The 22287-nt window shown below is 41.2% G+C and overlaps 1 protein-coding gene and 1 long non-coding RNA gene across 10 annotated transcripts in view; one reads left to right on the top strand and one right to left on the bottom strand.

The window, feature by feature from the left end:
- Positions 1–14937, bottom strand: part of TANC1 (tetratricopeptide repeat, ankyrin repeat and coiled-coil containing 1) — a 175983-nt gene extending 161046 nt beyond the window's left edge. For 2 of the 9 annotated variants that reach the window (XM_081943176.1, XM_081943178.1), the window contains exon 1: positions 14586–14937. In XM_081943176.1, coding sequence (XP_081799302.1) covers positions 14586–14922 — 337 coding nt within the window. In that variant the 5' untranslated portion in view covers positions 14923–14937. Of the gene's footprint in view, positions 1–4432; positions 4505–13826; positions 14079–14163; positions 14419–14452; positions 14485–14585 lie in introns of those variants that run through there. The other 7 variants (XM_081943177.1, XM_081943180.1, XM_081943181.1 and 4 more) reach the window with 6 other exon arrangements.
- On the top strand, positions 14790–18846 carry LOC309387097. Its single transcript, XR_014174545.1, has 3 exons — positions 14790–14819; positions 15808–15994; positions 18666–18846. It is a non-coding gene; the product is annotated as an uncharacterized lncRNA (long non-coding RNA).
- Positions 18847–22287: the final 3441 nt, after the last annotated feature.

The raw sequence follows: 22287 nt of genomic DNA, 5'->3' as shown, positions 1-22287 counted from the left end.
GACCCGCATAATAGAAGCGCAGGAACTTCCTGTGCTGAGGACGGATGGGGATGTGGAGGTATGCCTCTTTGAGATCTATAGATGTGAGAAGATCTCCCTGTCGAATCCCCGCCAGAATGGACTGCAGAGACTGCATCTTGAACCTCCGGTAGGCGATATGCCTGTTGAGGTTCTTGAGGTCCAAGATGGCTCTCCACCCCCCCGAGTTCTTTGGTACCAGGAAGAGGATGGAGTAAAACCCCTTCCCCTCTTCGCCTTGGGGAACTGGTTCCACGGCCCTGATGTCCAGGAGATGACGGACTTCCTGGTCCATACGCTGCCTCTTTTGGGGGCAGGACGGGACAGGGCACCGGATGAAGGTCCGGGGGGGAAGGGACAGGAATTCTAGGGAGAGGCCTTCCCTGACTGTCTGCAGAACCCAAGCATCCTCGGTGTTCTGGGCCCAATGAGAGGCGAACAGCTGGAGGCGACCCCCGATGGGCGCCAAGCCCTGGCAGTCACTTTGACTTACGGAACGGCCTGTTGGAGGCCCCACCGCGGTTATACTTGCGGAAGCCGAACTGCTGCCTGCCTCTGTCCCGAAAAGGCGCTCTGTCTTGGGACCTGTCGCCCTGCTGGCCGAAGGACCTATTAGAGGGAGAGAAGGAAGAGGCAGAGGTGGAAGGCTCGGAGGCACGAAAGGACTGCCTCCTAGAGTAGGGAGCGGCCTTACGTTCCTGCTTTTTATTTAAAGAAGGTAGGATCTTCCTCTTGTCCTTGGACTCAATGAGGAGAGGATCCAGGGACTCGCCAAACAATTTGGACCCCTTAAAGGGGGCGGAAGCCAGTTTCCATTTGTTTTTCTGGTCCGCTTGCCAATGTCGGAGCCAGATCAGTCGACGGGAAGTTATGTTAGAACCGAGGGCCCTGGAGGCAAATTTGGTGGCATTGAGGGACGCGTCAGCGGCATACTGGGAGGCCGCGATTATTTTTGACACGTCCTGGTGGAGACGGATGTCTCCCGCCGGGAGCTTGTTTAGGAGCTCGCGCAGCCAGATCACAGAGGCCCTATTAAAAAAGGAAGCGGAAGAAGAGGCCCTGATGGCCCAGGCAGCCGCCAGATGGGTCTTGTGACACGCCTTTTCCGCCTTCTTGTCCTCCGCCTTAAGGCCTTCCAGGAGGTCGGCCGGTAGCGAGGAGTTGGAAGTGAGCGCAGCGATGGGCGGGTCGACAGTGGGAAGGGCCAGAAGGTCCTCCAACACTGGCTCCATAGTATAAAGCTTCCTATCTACCCCACTGGGAGAGGATTGCGTGGCTGGCTGAGCCCACTGGCGCTGGATTAAGTCGAGGAACAGCCCCGGGACCGGAACCAGCTCTTGCTGGGGCGCTGGCACATCAAACATGACCGCATTGGGATTAGCCGGAGGGGCATCATCCGCCGGCGCGGTCGGCTTGGGCTTGATCCCCACCCTGGTGGCAGCCTTGACCTTGTGAAGGACCGATTTAAAAAGGCTGGGCTTAAAGAGACCCGCAAAGGCGGGCGCTTCGGGGGGAAGGTCCTCGTCGTCCGAGAGGCCTAGCACCTCCGGGTCAGGGTCCTCAATGGCAGAGGCCTCGCTGACCACCGAGGATTCCAGGGAAGGATGGCGAGCACGCTTGCTTGGGGGCGGAGCTGCCTGATCGGGTTTGGGACCCCTAGGGGCCGCTGCGGTAGGACTTTTAAATTTCATGGCCTCCGTGATGCCCTTGGCAATGGCACGGGCCATTAGCTCCTGCATGCGGGGCGATAACTCCTCAGAGTCAGAATCGGGATCCAAGCCCTCTACTAGGGGGGGTGAAGCCTCACCCTGCATATCGTCTATGCTAGCATCCCCAGGGGGAGGAACCTGTTCACAGGCCCAGGAAGGGACCGGGGAAGCCGGCTCTGCAAATGACCTATTAGGGGATAGGTCCTGGGATTCCACCTCCTCGGCGAGGACCGACTGGAGATCTTCCCGGGAGGGAGGGGCTCCTGAAAGGGACTGCACCCTGTCTGCCTGGCGTCTGGCCTTCTCGAATTGCTTGTCAAGGGCCCGCTGGCGCCTTTCAGCATCCTTGGCCTCAGCTACCGAAGGGGTTCTGGAACGCTGTTTCCCAGAGCTACCCCCACCACTCTTGCCCGCACCCCCACTCCCCGAAGAGGAGGAACCCTTGCTAGGGGCCTGCGAGAGGCTCGGCCTAGCGTCTTGGGAATCGGGAGGACTGGGCAGGTCCATAGTCAATGACCACACAAGATGGAGCAAGGCTATGATAAGGCAGAAGGATAGATATAGACTGGGTGCTGTAATGGGAAACAAAACGAAATGATCGTTAAAATTGCCATATATACAATTAATCGAATCAATACTATGAAATCATCCCATGTTTCACACCAGTCGGAGGCCCAGGGGTAGGATTGGGGCCTGCACCGGGGTGCAAGGCTCCGCAGGAGAAGCAGGGAGGAGAATGACTATAGAAAAATTCTTTAGGCCTGCTCTTACTTAAGGCCTCCTCCCTGAGCCGGTATGATGACCGTTGGAATGGCACAGGAACCAGCGCCGCTCGCAAAAATAGACAAAAGGCGAAGGTGGCGATCCTAGCCCGAGAAACCCTTGCTAGGCCCTGCCACCTCCAGCGGCCTCCTGAACAACGAGGCTGATGCAAAATGGCGGCCATGGCTGGGCGCGCTATTTTCGCGCCTAAAAATGGCCGCCGCAACAGCGTGGGGCTAAGGGAGAGCGAGGGGCGAACGCGCCTCGCAATGGCGACGATCGCCCACTCCTCCCTGCGGCAGAGGTCCTCTAGCAGGCCGGGGAGCGAAAAAACTTCGACGAAAATAACAAACGAGGGGCCTGGGGAGTTAGGAACCTCGCCGCTGCAGCCGCGCCGTTTTAAACGACAAGCGGCAGGCCTCCGAAGCCGTCCCAAGAGGATCGGCTGAGGGGCACCCCCCACCACCTTCCAGCTTACCTCCTGGCCTTCAAGTGCAGATTGTACTGAAGAAAGTCGCAGAATTTAAGAGAGAAACGTCTCACGATGTTGGAGGAATAGTAGAGAAAAACTTTAAACGTAATTTGAGAGTCCAAGCCAAAAAAAGGATCAATTTAGCTCAGAGCTCTAACTAAATACGTCCAAACGGGCTGACTGAGGAAGAATTCTGGGGGATTGAGCACACCAGGAGGAGGTGTGGCTTAAGGAAAAATAGTTCCTCAGTCCTAAGGGCAAGCAGACTGAATTAACCCATTGCTTGGACTCTCCAAGCGGTGTACAGGAAAACTGCATGCTTCCAGTAGTAATATTTTGTACCACAAAATATTGTACACATTTATAGTGTAAACAAGAATAGTGATTATGTACAAACGCAGCCCCTAAATTAACCGAGAAGCTGAAAACACCAAGATCAGATTCTACTATCTATAAACAAAGTGTAGATATGTGCTAAGATTACAGCATACCTGTTATTAATTTCAAGGAATTTATACAGTATTAATACATTTTGTCCTTCAATATACAAGCCATACCAGTAATTTATAAAAACCAAGCCAGTAAAAACTTGTGAAAGGAAGCTAAGAGCTAGAAAAGTTTGTTATGGATCACATCCAGGTAAGAAATTATTAACAACAAAACTGGATATTTTTCCTGAAATTTTATAAAATTGGATATTAATTTTAATTGTTTCTTAAAATATCAAGAGATTTCAAAATAAGTGAATATGATGGAAAATAATGAAAATATGCAAGACCAATACTCATAACTTTTATCCAATAAACATTTTGACCCATCTCTGGTAGTACATCACAAAGTCAGAATTTGGAACTACATTCAAATGCTTACAGTATAAGGTAATGCATATAAATATCATGACATTTGGAGGCAACACTGGATATTCAATTAGTATTTGTCTAGATAATTAGCTTAATGACTCCCAGCTAGATTCACATTTACATCATGTAACTTGATGCATTTCTTTATGCAAAGAACCAAACCTCTTCTATATACTAAGTAAGTATTATGCAATTGAAATAAAGCCAGTTTTGTTTTATAAAGCAAATTGGTAATATTTTACTTCCATGTCAAGTATTATAAAAATTACAACAGGCTACTATGTCTTAATTCTAAACATATTTCCATCTAGCTCACTGATGCAAAAGGCAGACTTCATTTATGTCTTCCACATGTTCACATTATATATACATTCATGTGTATTTTAGATGTACTTATGTACAGACATGTGTGTGCATCAATTTTGTTCCATGATCATACTAATTATATCTTTTGGGAACAAGTGCATGGGAAATATCTTCCACATAATATGGCTTTTCTGCAGCTACTATATTAATGTAACGCAAAAACTTAAATGAGCATATCACATACTTTCTTTCATAGCATAGTCACTAACACAAATGAGGGAACAGTTTTGTTTGAATTATCCCACCTTTTCTCCAGGAACTCAAGGCTTGATGCTCCTTTCTCCAATTTTCTCCCAACCACTTTGTGAGAAAGAATGAGCTGAAAGACAATGATTGGCTCAAAGTCATCTAATGACCCTTCACGGCTAAGGTTTATTGGCTGTCCATCTTACCATAGGGTAACTCTGGCTTATAGTAACATCTAAGGTAAAACATAAAAAGTTATAATCAAACATTAAAACCAAAGACACATGGGGAGAGCGGGGGCAGTGTGAGGGAGTACGAGAGATCTGTTATTACTCAGTCAACCACCACCATTGCACTGTTCCCCCACTGGGGTACCAAGAGAACTGGCATTTATACTTAACATAAAGAGCCAGGTCTTTATGCCCTGACGAAAAGATATGAGGATTCGGGCTAACCTCACATCAGGGCGGGGGGGGGGGAGATGTACCAGAGGGCAGGACAACTGCAGAGAAGGCCCTCCTCCTGGACCCTGCTAGGTGGATAAATAGGGTTGATGGGAAACGCAGCATGCCTCCTCTGCCAACACAAGTAGTACAATCCAGTGGGGTCAGACAGTCCCTCAAGTAACCTGGACCCATAAAGTTTCTGGAACTTTACTCGCAAGAAAGCAGAATAAAATGACAAATCTTATAGCTGCTTTCTCCAATCCCACAGCCTTTGGGATGCTCACCTAGCATGGGGATAATTGGCAAGAGAACTGATATTTGTATCTACATTCATTGCAAAGGACAGGATTACAAGAAAGTAAGCATGCACACAATGGAGAAATCACATGGACAGGAATGCCCTAGCTGCTTAGGAGCCCCCCCCCCCCTGCCAAATCCTTCAATGTGAAATTAGGGTCTGGTCAGTGTCAGGCAGCAGAACCAGCCAGCTGGAGGTTCTATTCAATTAGCAATAAAGGTCGTAGAGCTGAGCTTGTTAACTCTTTAGGTGCTGCACTGCAGAGAATAGCGGCCCATGAAGAGTTAGCTTCTTTAATGACTCTCTCTAGTGAAAGGAGGGGGGGGAAAGGTACAGGACTGATAGTAATGGCAAACACGTGACTGAGAGATGTTGATAAAATTATAAATATGGACATTGGTCAAAAAATTGTCGTTTCATCATTGTTGTAACTGTAAAAACTCGCTGACTGACACAATTGCTAAACCAGGACTACCTGTATAAATAATCAGTATCAAAGTTATAAAGGGAGATGAGTAGTTAAGAAATATGAAATATAAATAAATACTTGGTGAGATTCATGCATTTCATATAAATAATAATAATATCCTAATTATTAAGTTTGTATGCCACTTGACTCTCAATGAGTCTCAGCTTTTTCTTCTACTTCTGCTTTTTTATCTTTGAATAATGTTCTTTATAAAAATTTATCCAGGAAACTATATGAAAAGACACGACACTTTACAACTTTTTCATAATTCTGCAGTTCTTGTTTTGAGATATAATCCTATGCATTTCAGTGAAATTTATTCCCGGGGGGGGGGGTGTCTTCAGAACAGAGTAAGCTGTTTTCTAAATTGATACACTTAATGACTGAAATTTACTGCTAAATTGTTAAGCCTATGCAATTATATTCTTTTAGAATTGAATATTTAGATTCCTTTTAAAAATTAACTATCAGCAATTCAGTAATAAGCAACTTTGGACAACTACCTGTAGGATAACATTGAGACTGTGATCACATTATCATAAAAAGCAAAAACAAGCACAAAATTCAGACACATTATAAATCTTGGCTTAGAGATATGTGTGATCCATACAGAAAGTATGTCTGTCTATGTCTCCCACACACACATTCAAAGTCCATATGAAGTTTGTGTATCATTTGCAAGATATTACTGTGACATTATTATAACATGTTATGTTATATGGTCAATAGTTTATAATCATGTGTGATAGTTAACCCAAAATATAAAACTATAAGGCAATCTCTGTATCAGGCAAGAAAAAGTGGTATTCTAAAAACAAGCTTTACCTCAGAATATGTATCTTTATGATGAAATCCCTTTAAAGTCTAAATCAACCTGGCTGAAAATAATTCACAAAAGGTTAATTTCCCAATTTCTTCCTTCTTAATCTACCTCATCTCCCCCCCCCCAAAGTCTAACAAGATATTTATCTAATTTACTGAATAAAGTATTAAATTTCTATACCACCAAAGCAACCATACATTTCTGTCACTTTACAGTAAGGAATAACAGCAAAGCACCTACAATGTGCAATCAAGAATTGTATCATAGTTTTCATTCTCTCCTGTTTCGTTATAATTATTTTTAAGTGTGATTGTTTTATGTATTTTTTTTAATTACCATAAGTGTTATAGGCTGCCCAAAGTCATTTTCATGCAAGATGAGCAGTTATACAAATATGAGAAATAAATAAATTTAAAATCTATAGAAGTAAGGGTCCTTTTGAAAACTTGGAAGAGGACAAATTTGGTCTTCTTTCAAAACATTGCTGCAACTCCTCCCACATCATTCAAAAATCTTGAATGAAATGACATATTTTAGAGGTCACAATTGGGCATAAGGGAAGAAGCAGATGAAAATCTCCATCTATTAACCTTCTTAAACTAGATAGGACACATGTTAGGCATAAAATAAAATAACAGTTTACCATTTTATATCCACAGAGCTCATTTCCAGAACCACAAGAGTTAGATTTATTTTAGTACTACAGCTCCCACGTAGAATAATTCTAAAAATACTCCTCTCATCATAGTTATAATATGCAAAAACCACTAACCACATCCCCATTATGTCTTTTTAACAATTGTATTGTTAAAATTACGTTTAGCAATTATACGTTTTACAGTTACAAAGGCACTTAAAATGATGATATATGAAATCCATTTACATGACAACAGAAGAAATCCAAATATGTCACTCCTTTACACAGCAGTCACCGTTTGGGGGGGGGGGAGATCATCCTTTTCATATGCCTACATAATGAAAGGGAAACATATGGATGTAAACGAGTCTTTTGATGTAGGGTTATAAATCATTTCAAGCTTCTGCAATCATAATTTGGTGGCATACATCAAGAGAATCATGTGTATGCAATATAAAGGTCTCTGCAGGAATCCATTTCCTGGATCATATTAAAAGCAATGGCTTGCAAATCTATTGAAGTCTCTGCAAGAATCTATTTCCTGGATCACATTAAAAGCAATGGCTTGCAAATTGAGTGTCCAGTGCCCTTCCCAGGAGCAGATCAAATCCAGAAGAAAGTAACCTGGAAATTCTCCCTTCCCCATAGGTCACATTTACTGTGGGTGGGTAAACTAGCACAGACAAGGCTGCAAGTCTTAATTTTTCCACTTTTAAGTTTGCAATTGTAATGGTGATGCTATTCTGTTCTTCTTCTATTAATAGGCCAATTGGGATCCATTTATTTTATAAATAAATGCTTCAAAGGGAAGAGCTCTTGTTCAAGTGTATTCCTTTCCCCAAATATCCATTTCCTTCCTCTTTTCCCACTGCATATAAATCAGTCAGGACCACTGAACATGGTCAGTTTTCATTTGAGTGTTTGGGATGGAGAGGTTTCAGCCATAAATTTCTTTGCACTTCTAAAACTTTGCAGAGTTCCTTTAAATATGTTTATAGTGCCTTCTTGTAGAAGTGAAGCTAAGATTAGTCATTTTAAATTGTACAAAATCAGCATTATAATATAAACAAGTTGGTAAGTAGATGCCATTCACTCTCACAAACTAAAAATAATGCAGCTGTGAGCTGGGATGAGCGTTCTATGGCTGTATATGCTGATAAATCAATTACCTGCAATACTACTGCTGTGCAATAGGAACAATATAGGTCAAAAGAACTGTTGTATCCCCTGGCAATGGAAGGAATAAAGAATACCTACAAGCAAGTCTTTTTCTAAAGATGACAAGAGAATGTACTGCTCCCTGTAATACACAAACTTCTCACAATCATAATAATGGAAATTTCCCAAGGTACCATATGTATAATTATTTGGTTTCAGATTTTCTATATGGTTATTTCTAGGATGACACCATCTTTTTAAAATATTTAATAGATTATACCCTATTTTTATACCTCCATCAATCCATTTTGGGTTTAGAAAGTTTTCAAAGGCTTTTTAAAGTTCTAAGTCTGGAAAACATCAAATAAAACCTAGTTTTAAATATTAATATACTTGGCTTAACTAGAAAGGGGTTTGCATAATTCAAGAGAAACTTCCCCTAGATGGCATTTTTCCTTAAACACATACACTTTAGTACAGATTCCACAGCTGACTTTAAAATGATGTCCTCCAATTCAGAACTGCTATGGCATCGATTGTACAAGACTCTACAGTTAAAGGCAGAAAATGTCTCTTTCCTAGAGGAAGCGATGGGAAGCAAGCAGTTCTGGAAAAGAACCAAGTATGCTTTGGCCTCTATAGTAGACCTAATTTATCATCATTTGGACATTCCAGTGGTTAGCTAAACCAAGAAAGCAGAACAACTGGTACTTTATACTGTTGAGCAAAGTAAAGCTGCTATCCTATCAAAGTGGTAGACATGCCCTGCACATCAAAAGCAATCTTCACATATAGTCATTTGCCCTCTCATAACAAACAGATTTAAATAAATATCATAACATCCAATTCCTCATTAGTGTTCTTCAAAAACTAGGAAGTTTCATAGTAGTTCTATATCCCAAAACACACGCACATAAATAAAATCAGCTTTTAAAAGGAAATTCTGAAGGATGTAAGATATTGCCTTCATTTCCTTTTGTAATGCAAGCTGGACAATATGCTAGCGTTTCTTTTTAAGGCCATAGACCAAAGTTTATAGCTGACAGACAAATTCTGCAAACAGTTGATAATTCACTGTCTACTCTGCCCCTGATTTTTTTTTAAATGGAACAGCTAGATAAAGCACATAATGGTTTTGTCTATGTGTTTGTGCATGTGTGTATGTATGCATCCAATTTGTTAAATTGGATTATCTATCTAGTCTTAGGACTTAAATGCAGAACAGATAATATTTTAAATCATATCTGTGTAGAAATATTGAAAATTCAAAAGGGTTCAAAAGCCTTTAAGCACCACTGTTTGTGTATGTGCATGCACATAATAAGTACAATCAAAACAATGGTAACTTATTTTGATCCTAGTAAGCAAAAGAACCAACTATTAGAAAGAAATTTTAATAAACATGTTAGTAAAGTAGTATGTTTTCCCCAAGCAGAGAACCTTCATCCCAAATATTTATGGGTCACTTTTGTTGTTGTCAGAATAGGAAAAATGGGGAAAACATGAAAAAAAGGAAGAAAAACACAATTCCAATTAAAACTTTTATTTTAGTTCAATGAAGCTTAGAACTAAAGGTTTGGTCATTTAGATTTTAATTAAGATGCCATGATTTGGGCAACAATTTGATTTATATATTAAACCATCACTAGGATTCACATATCATCTTAACCCATAATTTGTTTTCAAATAAACCACAACAGACTGAGTTTACACTACACTAAACCAGTGCCAAGGAAATTACATGACTCCTCGGGATCATTTACAATATAATTAGTTTTATAACCTGTACATATTTTGAATCAGTATCCAACATAAATTTCAATTAGCAATCATTTGGGAATGTTTCAAGCTAAGTTTCTAAAAATTGTTAAATGATGAGCTCAACATTTATCTTTCAAATTCCTTCAAAATGGATTATAGCAGTTTATTATTCACAGGGAAGTTCAGTTACCTTGGCTTCTACTATTTTAAAGTGAAATAACACCATCTGAACAATATTGTTTCATTCCATTGGAGGGGGGGACGCCTAAAAGCCAAAATGTTAAAGTAGACTTAGTATTGTTTAGCAAACAAACAAACCACACCCACCCTGGTTCCCAGAAAGAGGAAAAAAAGATCCCTGAGACGCTAATGAACATAACACAGCTCTACCCGCTACCATATCTGAGCTGTAAAATCCAGATGACCACAAGATGGCACCATATATAACACATACTCTCTGCTGCCATCCAATTGTACCCCAGATTCTGGAGCCCAGATATGGTAGCTGTAAACTATATTGTAGCATCTCGTCTTAAGCACTTCTCTTAAGGGTATCTTCAAGGCACTCAACTCTGTTTAAAGAGAACCAGATTTAAATAGCACATATGAATAATTTTTCAAATCTCAATTCTTGGAAATTAAGATTTAGTTATTCATCTTTTCCACTTTTATTAATCTTGGGACTTTGGAAACCCTACTGTCAGATACTTTTAACATTAGGCAGTATCACTAGTATGTACTGCTATCCATATACAATAGAAGTCAATGGAGTCATAACTATATATGACAGAACGCTATTAAGAAAGAACCATGAGTATCACCAACAAAACTTCAGTGTTATCTAGGGAAACATTCCATAATAAGTATTAATAGTCGCTGTAGCCACAATAACAGTTTCTGTACTGACAGCTAGTCTTAAGAGCTAAAGTACAAACAGAGTCTCCAACTTACTGCTAATCAGGTAGCTTTTGATTAACTATTTTTTCCTTAATATGCTCCCATGAATAATTTGGTGATCATATGGATTTGTAGAGATGGATTAGCATTAAACTATATACAAAATGTTTTAAAGATTCAAGCTATATAACCATAAATGCTGAAAATTACCAGGATTAATTCACAGTGTTTATTTGCTGTCATAGGATTCCTCCTTATGGCAAGTCAGGCACTGGTTTATCTAGTTTAGCACTGTCAACTCTGTTTGGCAAAGATTGAGAACACTCGACAGGCAAGAACAGAATGTGTTCGGCCAATATGTGGCATAATGTGTTTTGAAAATCCAGCTTGATTAGCTGACATATATTGGGTAAACTCAAGCAACTGAACTGATTACTATACCATGGTCAAATTAACTGTGGTATGTTGAAAAACATAGCCAGTAGCTCTCTGGTATTTCAGGTAAAAACACTTCTTGCCCTATGGTAGGACAACAAGGATTGATTTTGACATTACTTACATGTAAAATATGTTCTCAATGAACATTTCTAAAATGGATAAATATAAAACATTTAACCATTAGGAGACAATGGCTGTTGTGACACAATATATTCATTTATAATATTGTCTGCTTGTTTGTGATTGTCCGTTTTATGTTAACTCAATCACTGCAGTTTGTAAGTCATGGCTTGGCAAGCAGCATGAATGCAAAGTAATTCTGGTTCATCGTTCTATCATTAAACAAGTCACAATTTAGTATATAAAGACAGGTTAATTCACTTAACACACTTAAAGCAACTGAGGAAGGGAGGTGTGGATAGCTCGTTCAAGTACTGATTGGGCCAAGAGCAATTGTGAGTCAAACTATCCTCTCCCAGTTGATTATGTTATGAAAACTTAAAAATCCAATCATCTGTAGGTCACAGTCCAAGACTGGCTCAAAAACACTCCATTCCAAAACAAGGAACAAGGCAATACCTTCCAAATCCCAACTGCAGACTATACTCATGAGCTTTACTACCTACTGGCCAATGGGGTAAAGGAGGTATTGATATAATAAAGCCTTGTCAGAGCTTTTCCAACAAAAGTGCTCATCAGTTATGACTCCCAACTGGAGGAAATATTCCTAAAATGGCAACCTTCAACCAACTACTGCACGGGTGTCAAACTTGCGTCATGTTGCCACCATGTGACATATCGTGACATTTTTCCCCTTCATGAAGCTAGGGTGGGCGTGGCCTGCCCATGATGTATCCGGCTCACAAATCCGCCAGTTTGACACCTCTGATTTTACTGGGACTGTCAGCAAGCAATGCAAAGATTTGTGGCTAAGTGGTTTAGGCATTTTGAGTGAAAGGACCAGCTTGTACTGTATGTTTAAAAAATGGTAAAATGACAAGAATCCCCAGTACACAGTAAAGGCAATCTTTGTCTTTAATAACACACAAATAATGAAAGCATTCAATGAAAATCTGGCAATGTAAAACATAAAAATGAAGCCAGTTTATTAAATACTGTTCTGCTTGCTTCACTGCAGGTCTCTGTTCAGTAGATTGGAATGACATCCAAAAGAGAATAGTTGCAAAGATATAGTTCCACAAATACAGGAATATTTGTGGAACAAGAATTGGATTAAAAGGAATTCACATATTACACTAAACAAGCCATGGTTTATTGGAAACAAATGGCTAGGTTCTAACAGCATGCCCTAAGACATGATTTACAATAGATAATGCCTGTACTAACGTAAGCCAAAACCAAATAAACCACATTCTGTCTTAGCACAATATATTAACACAGCCTTAAAATTATGCTTGACTCAACTTGCTTGAGCAAACAGGCTGTTCAACAATACACAGAAAAGAAAGGTTTTACATAAAACTTACGTTGAAGGAAGTTATACATTAAACCTGGACTAAATCCACAGGTCTTACTGAGAGGACAGGACTATCTTGGACACCTTCCCTTTTGTCCAGATTATCCCTTCTTTCTCCTAACCCTCACTGGGCAACTCTGTTACATTCATCTTTCTAACTGTCAAAAGACAAATAAACCAAGGCAGAAACATGCCACTTGATTCTGTACCTTTCCACTTCTAATTACAGATGACATTTACTTGATCAAGGCCAATTCAAAATAAATTGTCTATGTTGCAAAACAACATTTAATCTTGAATATTTTCACATACACAGACATCATCATGTGCATGTAGGATACACAATAAGCACACTGAGAGGAAAACATAAAATGTGCATGCCTACTTTTTTGCCAAAAATATTATTTTACCTTTTCATACAAAAGCCTATTTGGAACAATTCCATTTGGAAACATCACTATAAGCTTAATCTTCCATTTTTTTAAATCATACTAGCTGCCTTGATCTTCCTAAAGCCTATTTTTCCAAGATGATCAATAACTACCTCCCTCTTTGCCCTATATCCAAATAGAACATACGGAGCATACTCCTGTGATCAATGTTTAACCTGAAAAATAACTTTCTAATGTTAAACTCTTGCTTTCTAATGTCAAGGGGGTTAGGATGACAGTACTGGAGATTACTCAGGGATGACATTAAAAACACTCTGCGTAGGCCTTAGGTACTTTATTCTATGAGAAATGCACAAATTTGAAATGACCCTGGCTAAACCTTGCTGTCAACTTCTCTTAGAACTGTGCTGTTTCATGATTCTCCTAAACCACCCCAGGAAAATCACACCCACAACTACAACACACCTCCAACAATTAATCCTGGGTCTGTTTTCCCACACATGCATGTTGACTTCTATCATGCTCAAACTAAGTTGTAGCATTCCTCCAGCCATGTATACAAATTGCCACCTGTGAAGTGACACTCAGGAGATGCCTTTGACAATTGGGCACACATGCCACCCAAGAGGGATTCTTTCCTTTCCTTTAGCCACTGACCTTGTCCCCATGGACCAGGCAGCCCGTTTTAGAACACTGGCTATTCCACCAAACCCAGTTTACCAGGTCTATGTGGCTCATCCTCTGGGCGAGATGCCCTCTTTTTCCTCATATTCCCGAGTCCAGTGTGAACGCCACGTCGTGGTCATTTCGATTTCCTTCGGCACCGGAGAGGTAAAGATCAAGATTGTATTTGCCTCTAGCTTCGCCGGCCCCGCACCGCCTCTAGGCCCTCGAAAACCTCGGCGTCTATGCCAGCCTCCGGTGCCCACAATGGAATCCGATACGCGCAGCTTTAAAGAAGCTTTTTTTTCCCCTCCCCCAGCTCCACCCTCACCTGAGCTTCCACCTTTCCCAGAGGGCTACCCGATCCGGCTGCGAATAATGAATCCCGAGGATCACGTAGAAGTGAGCAAAACGGGGCAACATAAAAACGCCAAAGCTTCCTTGCCGCCTCGTGGCCGTCCGCGTTTTTGCAAGCCGGAGGCGGCAACCCCCGGATTCACCGCCGCGGAAAGCAGGGAGAGCCTCGAACCTTTCCCGCATGACGACGCACCCGTCCCGCACCTTTGCCCCCGCCACAAACTTCGACCCGCTTTGCTTTTCCACTCAATAGACACGTTTACCTCTGTTTCTATATAGGAAAGGCTGTAAACACCGAGGCGGGGCGGGAGGGATACAAGGCGGATGCCTTAGCGGTGCAAAGCGGGAGGCTCGGGAAGCGCCCTGCTTGCCGCCGCTGTGCGAGCGGGCACTTACCGCCTTGGCTTGGCCGTCCAGCGCCTCTTAAAAAGGCGCTTGGGGGTCTCTCGGAGAGTCTCTCGACCGAGACTCCTCCAGTAGCGCCGGGCAGGCAAGGCAAAGCAAGGCGGCTGAGCTCATTGGAAGCCAGCAGCCCCAGTCTCCGCCTTCCGCGGTTCTCCCTAAGGCCGCCTTTACCCTGAGCAGCCAGTCTCTTGCTGGGGGGAAGGGAAGAAGAGAAGGAGTTTCCAGGTTGCAAATGGATGCGTCGCGTCTTCCCCCTTTTTCTCCTCCACCCCGTCGGATTTGGACGGCAGGGCAAGGCTGGGCAGCTTAAGCCAAACCCACCCACCATCCACCACCGGGCGCGGCCAACTCACCGCGGCAACCCCATTCCCCCCCCTCCTCCTCCTCCTCGGTTCCTGCCCACACTTCACCCTCCCCCACCCCGGGCGGCCAAAGTTCCTGTTGCTTGGTGAAAAAAAAGCACAACTATCTGGGACCAATTAGCAGGAAGGGGCTCAGCAGGATTGCAGGCCGGGTTTTAGAGCCCCGGCCTTTGACATTCCCGCCCCCCCCTCTCTTTCCCAGGATCAACAAGGCGAGCTGGAAGTCAGGGTAGGGGAGGCCGGGGCATGACATTCAAAAATAAAAAGGGGGGGGGAGTATGGAGTCAGTCGGCCGAAAGGGGGGGGGGGAATGCAACTGACATCTGTCTGCTACTGCACGTTGCTTTGCATGGTCTGTGGGGTTGTCCTTTTGCTAGTTGGGTTCAAAGGAAAGCATCTCGGGTATCTTATCTGTGGAGTACGAAATAACTGCGTATTGCGACCGGCTTCCACACACAATATAAGCACTGCCATTGTGAGTGCCCTTGGGAGTTCATTGCTGTGGTCCCAAGAGATACAGGTTTTTCCCCTGAGGGGTTTTCAGGATTGCAAAGTGGGGGTTGAAAAATGAAGGGGGAAAAAAGGATGTTTTAGAGGACTGAAATCAAAACGCCCCCCTTTGATGAAGGCAGGATCTTCAAAAGTTGTCATTAAAAAAAACATCTTTATAGTTTTTATCTGCCTTCAGGTGACTCATTTATCTTGTCCTTTGAGTAAAAAAAAATACTTTTCAAGTATTTGGTAAATAAATCTGGCTGAATTCTAACTATATCTGCTGTGTTAATTTTTTTAAAGAAAAGACACTTAATTTTTTTTCCAAACAGAGATGATTTGTTTTTCCTCTTTTTCAGGGCCATCTTTCTGGTGGGGTATACAAGAATAAGTCCATGGAGTACAAGTAGTCCTGAACTTATAACCATTCATTTGGTGACTGTTTGAAGTTACACGAAAATTGCAAAAAGTGACTTATGGCTGGTCCTTACACAAACATCACAGTCTCCTCACAATGGTGATTAAAATTAAGGCACTTGACAACAGGTATATATTTTTGACAGTTGGACTTGGGTCAATATGATTATTATTTGGGTCCTTTCCAATTAGGTTTCAACAAGCAAAGTCAGTAAGGGGGAACTGGATTCACTTAATGACCATGTGATTCATTTAATAACTGCCTTGCTTAGTAACAGAAATTGTTGTTTCGTTCGTAGTCGTAAATCGAGGGCTGTCTGTACATGGAAGTAGCAGAAGAGCAAAACCAAATATGGAGAACTACTTTTCCTCCTCTTAATTTAGCGGAATTTGTGCATTAGGGCAAAAGGTTTTCCCCGCTTGCACCTAAACATAATGCAAGCATATCCTGTATGCTTTTTCCCTGTTCCCACATAACACTGCCTTCCTCCGATTACTCATTCTGGGATTAAATCTCTATTTCCCTCCTCTTCCCACTTCTTCCAACAGTAGCAACAAGGTCTATAAAATTGTCTAGCTAGAAGAGGTTTCAGAGGACTGTGCTAACTTGAAACAGGCAACAGATCTCTAATGGGGACAGCAGATTTCATGTATATAAAACATTTTCTGTCAGCTGAAGGATATGAGTCAAACCCAAATAAACTGCATTATGGCTTGAGTCCAGTCTTCCACTGTCTTCTGTCAGCCAAAGGCCTAAACTTATCATTTGTAGAAAGGGTTTTCTCCTATCTGTCATTTTTACTCTTCTGTGCCAGAAGTCTGAACTGATCACTTAGAGAGAACTTTCTCTTGCTCAATCTGTTGTGACTCTTCCAACTTTTTCTCTCTCTCCACCTTTCTCCCTTGTTCCCTGCCCTCCAACAAATTAGAGGGGGGGCAGAGCAGCCCAGCCCTACTTTTAAAAAAAATCCTTAAAATCTTTTAGAGATAATCAAACATTTTGTTTTATTTTTAAATTTTATATAGCCGACCATCTCTCTCTAGAATGGGTAAATTCATAATTATTTGGAATGGTGTGTGAATTCACACCATTTGGTGCTTCACAGGTAGTCCTCATTTAGCCTGTTATGACGCCGATGAAAAAGTGATTGCATTTGCAATCTTTGCAGGTCTATAAAGCAAAGGAAGGCTGAAGTAAGATTGTAACTACAGTTGCAGTTTCACTCAGCAACTGTTTTGCTTAACAACAAATTGCTGGTCCCAATCGTGGTCATTAAATGAGAACTACCTGTATTTGTATCTGTACCTGATTACAGGTAGTCCTCAACTTAATGTTGCATGGCAACCATTTTAAGTTTCAATGAGCCTACCTGGAGGCTCTTATGATCCAGATTGTAAGTCTGATGGTTGCCTCCCCTACCAGTCACATGACCAAACCTCGGGCGCTCAACATCTTGGCCATATTTATAGCTGTTTAACATCCTGTAGTCACATGATCACATTTTACCATTTATCAGCAGTTATTCCAGTTTTCAGCAAAACCATGAAAAGATCCATTTTACAATCATCACAACTCACGGCCATGACGGGTAGGCTTCATTATACCGTAGTTGTAAGTCAAGGAGTACCAGTATGTAGCTTATTTCAGATAGCCTAAGACATTTGAAAGATGATAACCTTAAAATGAACCCACCATCTTTATAATAGAAGTATTTCTTCTATTATACAAATGCAGCTATTTAACATTTTGATCCAGTTTGATTACTCTACATATATATCTCTAATAATGGAAGTACTTGTTCATTCAGAACTGCCATTTAATAAGAAATACTTATAAGAACTACATCAGTACCAGTTGAATTTTAAGTGACAACACAATCTTTATTGGTGGGTGCTTTATAATTATATTGATTTAATTTGCCACATAATATTAAAAATAAAAAAAATCTGAGTTTGGTGTCTTCATCGCAATTTAGTGTGACCTTTAAAGTTGAAAGCAACCCTTTTAGTTTTCTTTGTAGCGAATTCACAGTTAGCCCTGTTGTGAGAAATCACTGACTTATATCAGTCTAACTGCAGACGTCTTTCTTACCTATCTATCATTCCCAACATTTATAGTTTCTGGAGGGTTTTTTAATATTGGAACATACAGGATAATATTGGTCTGTCTGCTACTTTGTCAATTATATTTTGTGAGTAGAATCAGTTGAAAATGTTTCCTTCTTTGGAATTACACCAATTTTCCTTCCACAAGAATACCAGAATAATGATCAGTTGAATTCTTTAACAACTTTACTAGAAAGGATGGGGGATGAAGCTATTTCAAAAATCCTGAAAGCTTTTAATCATGTAGTGCAATAATCTCTATGATTACTTTGCTCTTAGTCTGTACCATATTACTATCCACACCTTTGGGCCAAGGAGTTTTACCATTTTCTTAAACAAATTTGACACATTTTGTTTAGTTTCCATTCATGATTTACAAATCATTACACCCCACAATGTCATTTGCTTTCTTTTAACGTATCACAACATGGGGATCAAGCCATTTTGGTTTATAAATAGTGGTTGATAAATTAGCACCATGTGTGAACCTGACAAACTGTAGCTTAGTCAACAAATCATACTTAAAAGTTAACTCATTGTCAGGTCTACAGTCATATTCCCTTTAGGATCTTTGGCCTGCCACACACTCTATTATTTTACTTTGCTGTTTCGTTAGTGGGGTAATTGGGAGGAGGAATAGTAAGGAGTAGAATTGTAGAAGGTGTTGTTGTCAAAATAAAACATTCCTTTCTAGAAGCCCAAGGTCATTCTTTGTCTCCGCACCTCTGCACCTGACCAGTACTAGATGGGTGGAGATGCCAGCGTGGCAATGGAAGATTGGACCATGTGATGGACTTGTGGGTGTGGGGCAAGATCTTGAACTTTCAACTGGGTGGAAAACCCAGGAAGCTTTCAGATTCGGTTTTTCCACAGATGTACCAACATGTCTCTCTTATTAAATTGGAACTTTGAGGAAAGTTCTGCCTTGGACTCTGATTTAATTCTGGATGTCTTTTGGAACGCTGACACTCATAGTGAGCTGAGCAGCAAACAAATGTAAATAAATATAAATAAAGTAATAAGATGTGTGAACTGAAGTAGGTTTTGTTGCCATTTAATGTAAAGCACAGAGAACAAATTATTGCATAGTCCAGGGGTGGCGAACAAGTTCGACAAAAAGAGCCAAAATTTTAAACTGTGAGAGTCAGAGAGCCACACCACGCAGTGACCTGCCAAAACAGACAAACACTCACACAAAAGCATATAATTTTAACAATAATATATTAAACACATAATATAACATGCTCAGTCAGGTGTTTTTTGTTATAATTTTTTATAAACCCATTAGAGCTGCTGTATAACTTTTAAATCCATAAATAAGTGGAATCTCTGTCCACCTAACAACCTACAAGATTACTTGATGACCACAACCAGGAATGCCACACTTGCAGTCATTAAACAAAGCAGTCACATATCTCGCTTAATGACTGCTTTGCTCAGTGACGAGATTGTGATTGTAAATCGAGTACAACCTATACATGGGTAAAGCCTGGTCCTAATATTATCTTCCTTTAACCTAATATATGTATTATAATATATATATGAGATTGGATTATCTTTGATATCTATTACAATTACAGGCTGTGAGAAAAACACTCGTAGAATTTTGGGAAATATACTAACCATGGAAATTCAATTAAATGTTTTCTCCTATTTAAAACTCTGCTGCTCCTGAACCCAGAGCTTCAATATGCAACCATTATTATTAATTTGAGCAATCATTAGAACCTCACCGGAATCCTGCAGCAACTGTGCTAGACTTTGAAGCATTATTTTTTGGGGCGCAGCAGAGGGCGCTGTTGAGCTAAACCCGGAAGTACGGTCGACGTGACGACGCTTGCCTGCCAGCTGGTGGAGCGGAGGCAAGCGTCGTCGCGTCGACCGTACTTCCGGGTTTAGCACGCGATCCGAGCCACAGTATACTAAATAATGGTAAGAGGCAAAGAGCCTCATTTATTTTGGCCGCGAGCCGCATGCGGCTCGCGAGCCGCTTGTTCGCCACCCCTGGCATAGTCTGATAAACATCAGCCTCCATTAATTCTGAACAAAATACAGCTGTAGAAAAGTTATTGGAGATGGTTGTGTTGGGAAGCACCCAGCCTGGCAGGAAGGAAGGATCAAACATGGAACTAGTCTGGAGTCACTGCACAACCTCAAAAGAACTAGGTCTGAGCCATCCACCCCTTAAGTTCCTTAAAGACTTATCTATTTGTTCCTAGGAGTAAGTTGCCAGACTAGGGAAATTCCTGTATTATAGGCATAACATAATAAAGTAGTTTGAACTCCGCACATGTGAGTATGATTGTTCACACGCAACAGGTTGGGATTGAGGTCCCCAGATTTTAAACTAAGAATCTCTTTATAATTTCACCTAGTTCTCTGCATTCCTTTGACTCTTAAATGGTCCACTAGAATTACACTTATGTTGTATACAAAACATATACCAGTTTTTTTTAAAAAAAAAAACTAAATGAATAGATGCAAAAAGAAACAACAGCCTTTCTTGTCATGATGCAGATTCTATCCTTGGTCAACTGGTCCCATCCCGACAGAACTCCCAATGTTTTCCTGCATGAGCCCATAACCTTGGTGGAAAACTCCCCCCTCCCCAGTTTATACAATCATCTGACTTGGACAAACTTTGCCATCTGGCTTGCGTACGTATTCCAAGGGTTATTCAGGTTGAAGTGAATTGCAGGAGACAAGATTAGAAGCTCCCGACTGTCTCCCTTTCATCCTGTGTTGACAGATGATGTAAATAAAAGAACTCTTATCTCTGGAAGAATTTAATGCCCATTAAGTAGTGAAGTCCCAGAAGGTGTGGCTGAAATACATTGGAATGTCTTGTTCACATAATCAGAGAATGGTTATCTCAGCATAAGCCTGAGATAAGACATGGTTTAAACTGTGAGCTCAAGAAGTGGGGATACATTGATTTAAAATGTCATCCTGAAGACAAATTTTCTTCTGTCAGTGAGAGCAAGACATCCCACCAACCCATTACATGGTTTATTCTTTTGACTTAAGCTATGTTTGCCTAATTAGCATGATATTCCCCTTCCTCACTCCCATGCAGCACTTTAATTGAAGACCTAGTCTTATCTGGCTTGAATCCCAAGGGGCTACCATTTAGAGTTTACAAAAACTAGAATGGGTATCTATAGTATGTCATAGGTAGCAAACTGGTTTCTATAATCGGTGGAACCAATAATTGTGATCACTGGCTGGGCCTGCCCACCCACCCGCCCCTTTGCTATCCTTTCGATTTATAACTAACTTTCTGCCCCCCAGCTCTCGCGCTGCCTGCCTGAGTTCCGTGCTGCGCCTGCTGTACTCACCGGAGCTGCCTGAGTTGATTAGCTGCATGTTTGAAGCTCTGTTTCAGCTCTGAAGAGGCGCCTGCGAGTGAAGTATGCGCGCATGCGCATGCTCACAACCATCAAACCAGGTTTGTTAAGGTAAGTGCAGCCCACCTCTGAGCTGATTGAAAAAAAGATATAGTCTCATCAACCAGACTTTTCAAGTTAGCATGTAGTGCAGTTGAGCCTCAGTATATCATCTGAATGCACAAGTATAATTTATCATTCTTAATGAATGACTCAGCATGAATATATGAATGCAGCCAGCTAAATACATTTTCAAGAAATAACAGTTAAATCATGGCTTAGTGTCATTGCACATTTCTGGAAATCCAGTAGGACACTTCTTACAGCCAAGGTATTTCTGATTTATTACGTTCCTTTAATAACACACAAATTGGATTATCAAATCTGCTCTGCAGCGATTCAACCACTAAATAGCAAAAAAACCAACAACCCAGCAACCCCCATTGTACTTTTCTGCATTTTGATCTTTGTTAACCAGATATGGTAATCCTCATTCATAATAATACGATCTGGAATACTTAAATGTAAAAGAAACAAATCAGGTTGAATCTCAACAGAATGGTTTGGAATCTGGAATATTATGCTGCTTTTAGAGTACTATGTCTAATGATACGGAAAGGAAGAAACATAATATTATCATCTTCAGGAGCTTCCTCCTAGGAGGAGCCAAATTCACAGCTGTTCTTCCACTTAAGATTTCTCCTCTTGCTCTGATATTCAGATAATTTGTCTGAGCCAAACGGCTGAGGTTTTTTTTTTTAAATAGGAGCTGTGTCTACTTTCAGATTCTCAAATTTCCCCTTGCAAAAAATTGAAACTATTGAGAAATCTGTTCAAGTTATCAACCACCATAACTTGAGCTAGGAATGACAGCAGCAAAAGGCTAGTCCAGCTTTGGGAGTTCAGAAACTTTCCCTCCTGCTATATAAC

The sequence above is a fragment of the Natrix helvetica genome, assembly GCF_964273705.1.
Source record: "Natrix helvetica genome assembly, chromosome: 1".
In the NCBI taxonomy this organism is placed as follows: domain Eukaryota; kingdom Metazoa; phylum Chordata; class Lepidosauria; order Squamata; family Natricidae; genus Natrix; species Natrix helvetica.
This window is presented reverse-complemented; position numbering and strand designations above follow the sequence as displayed.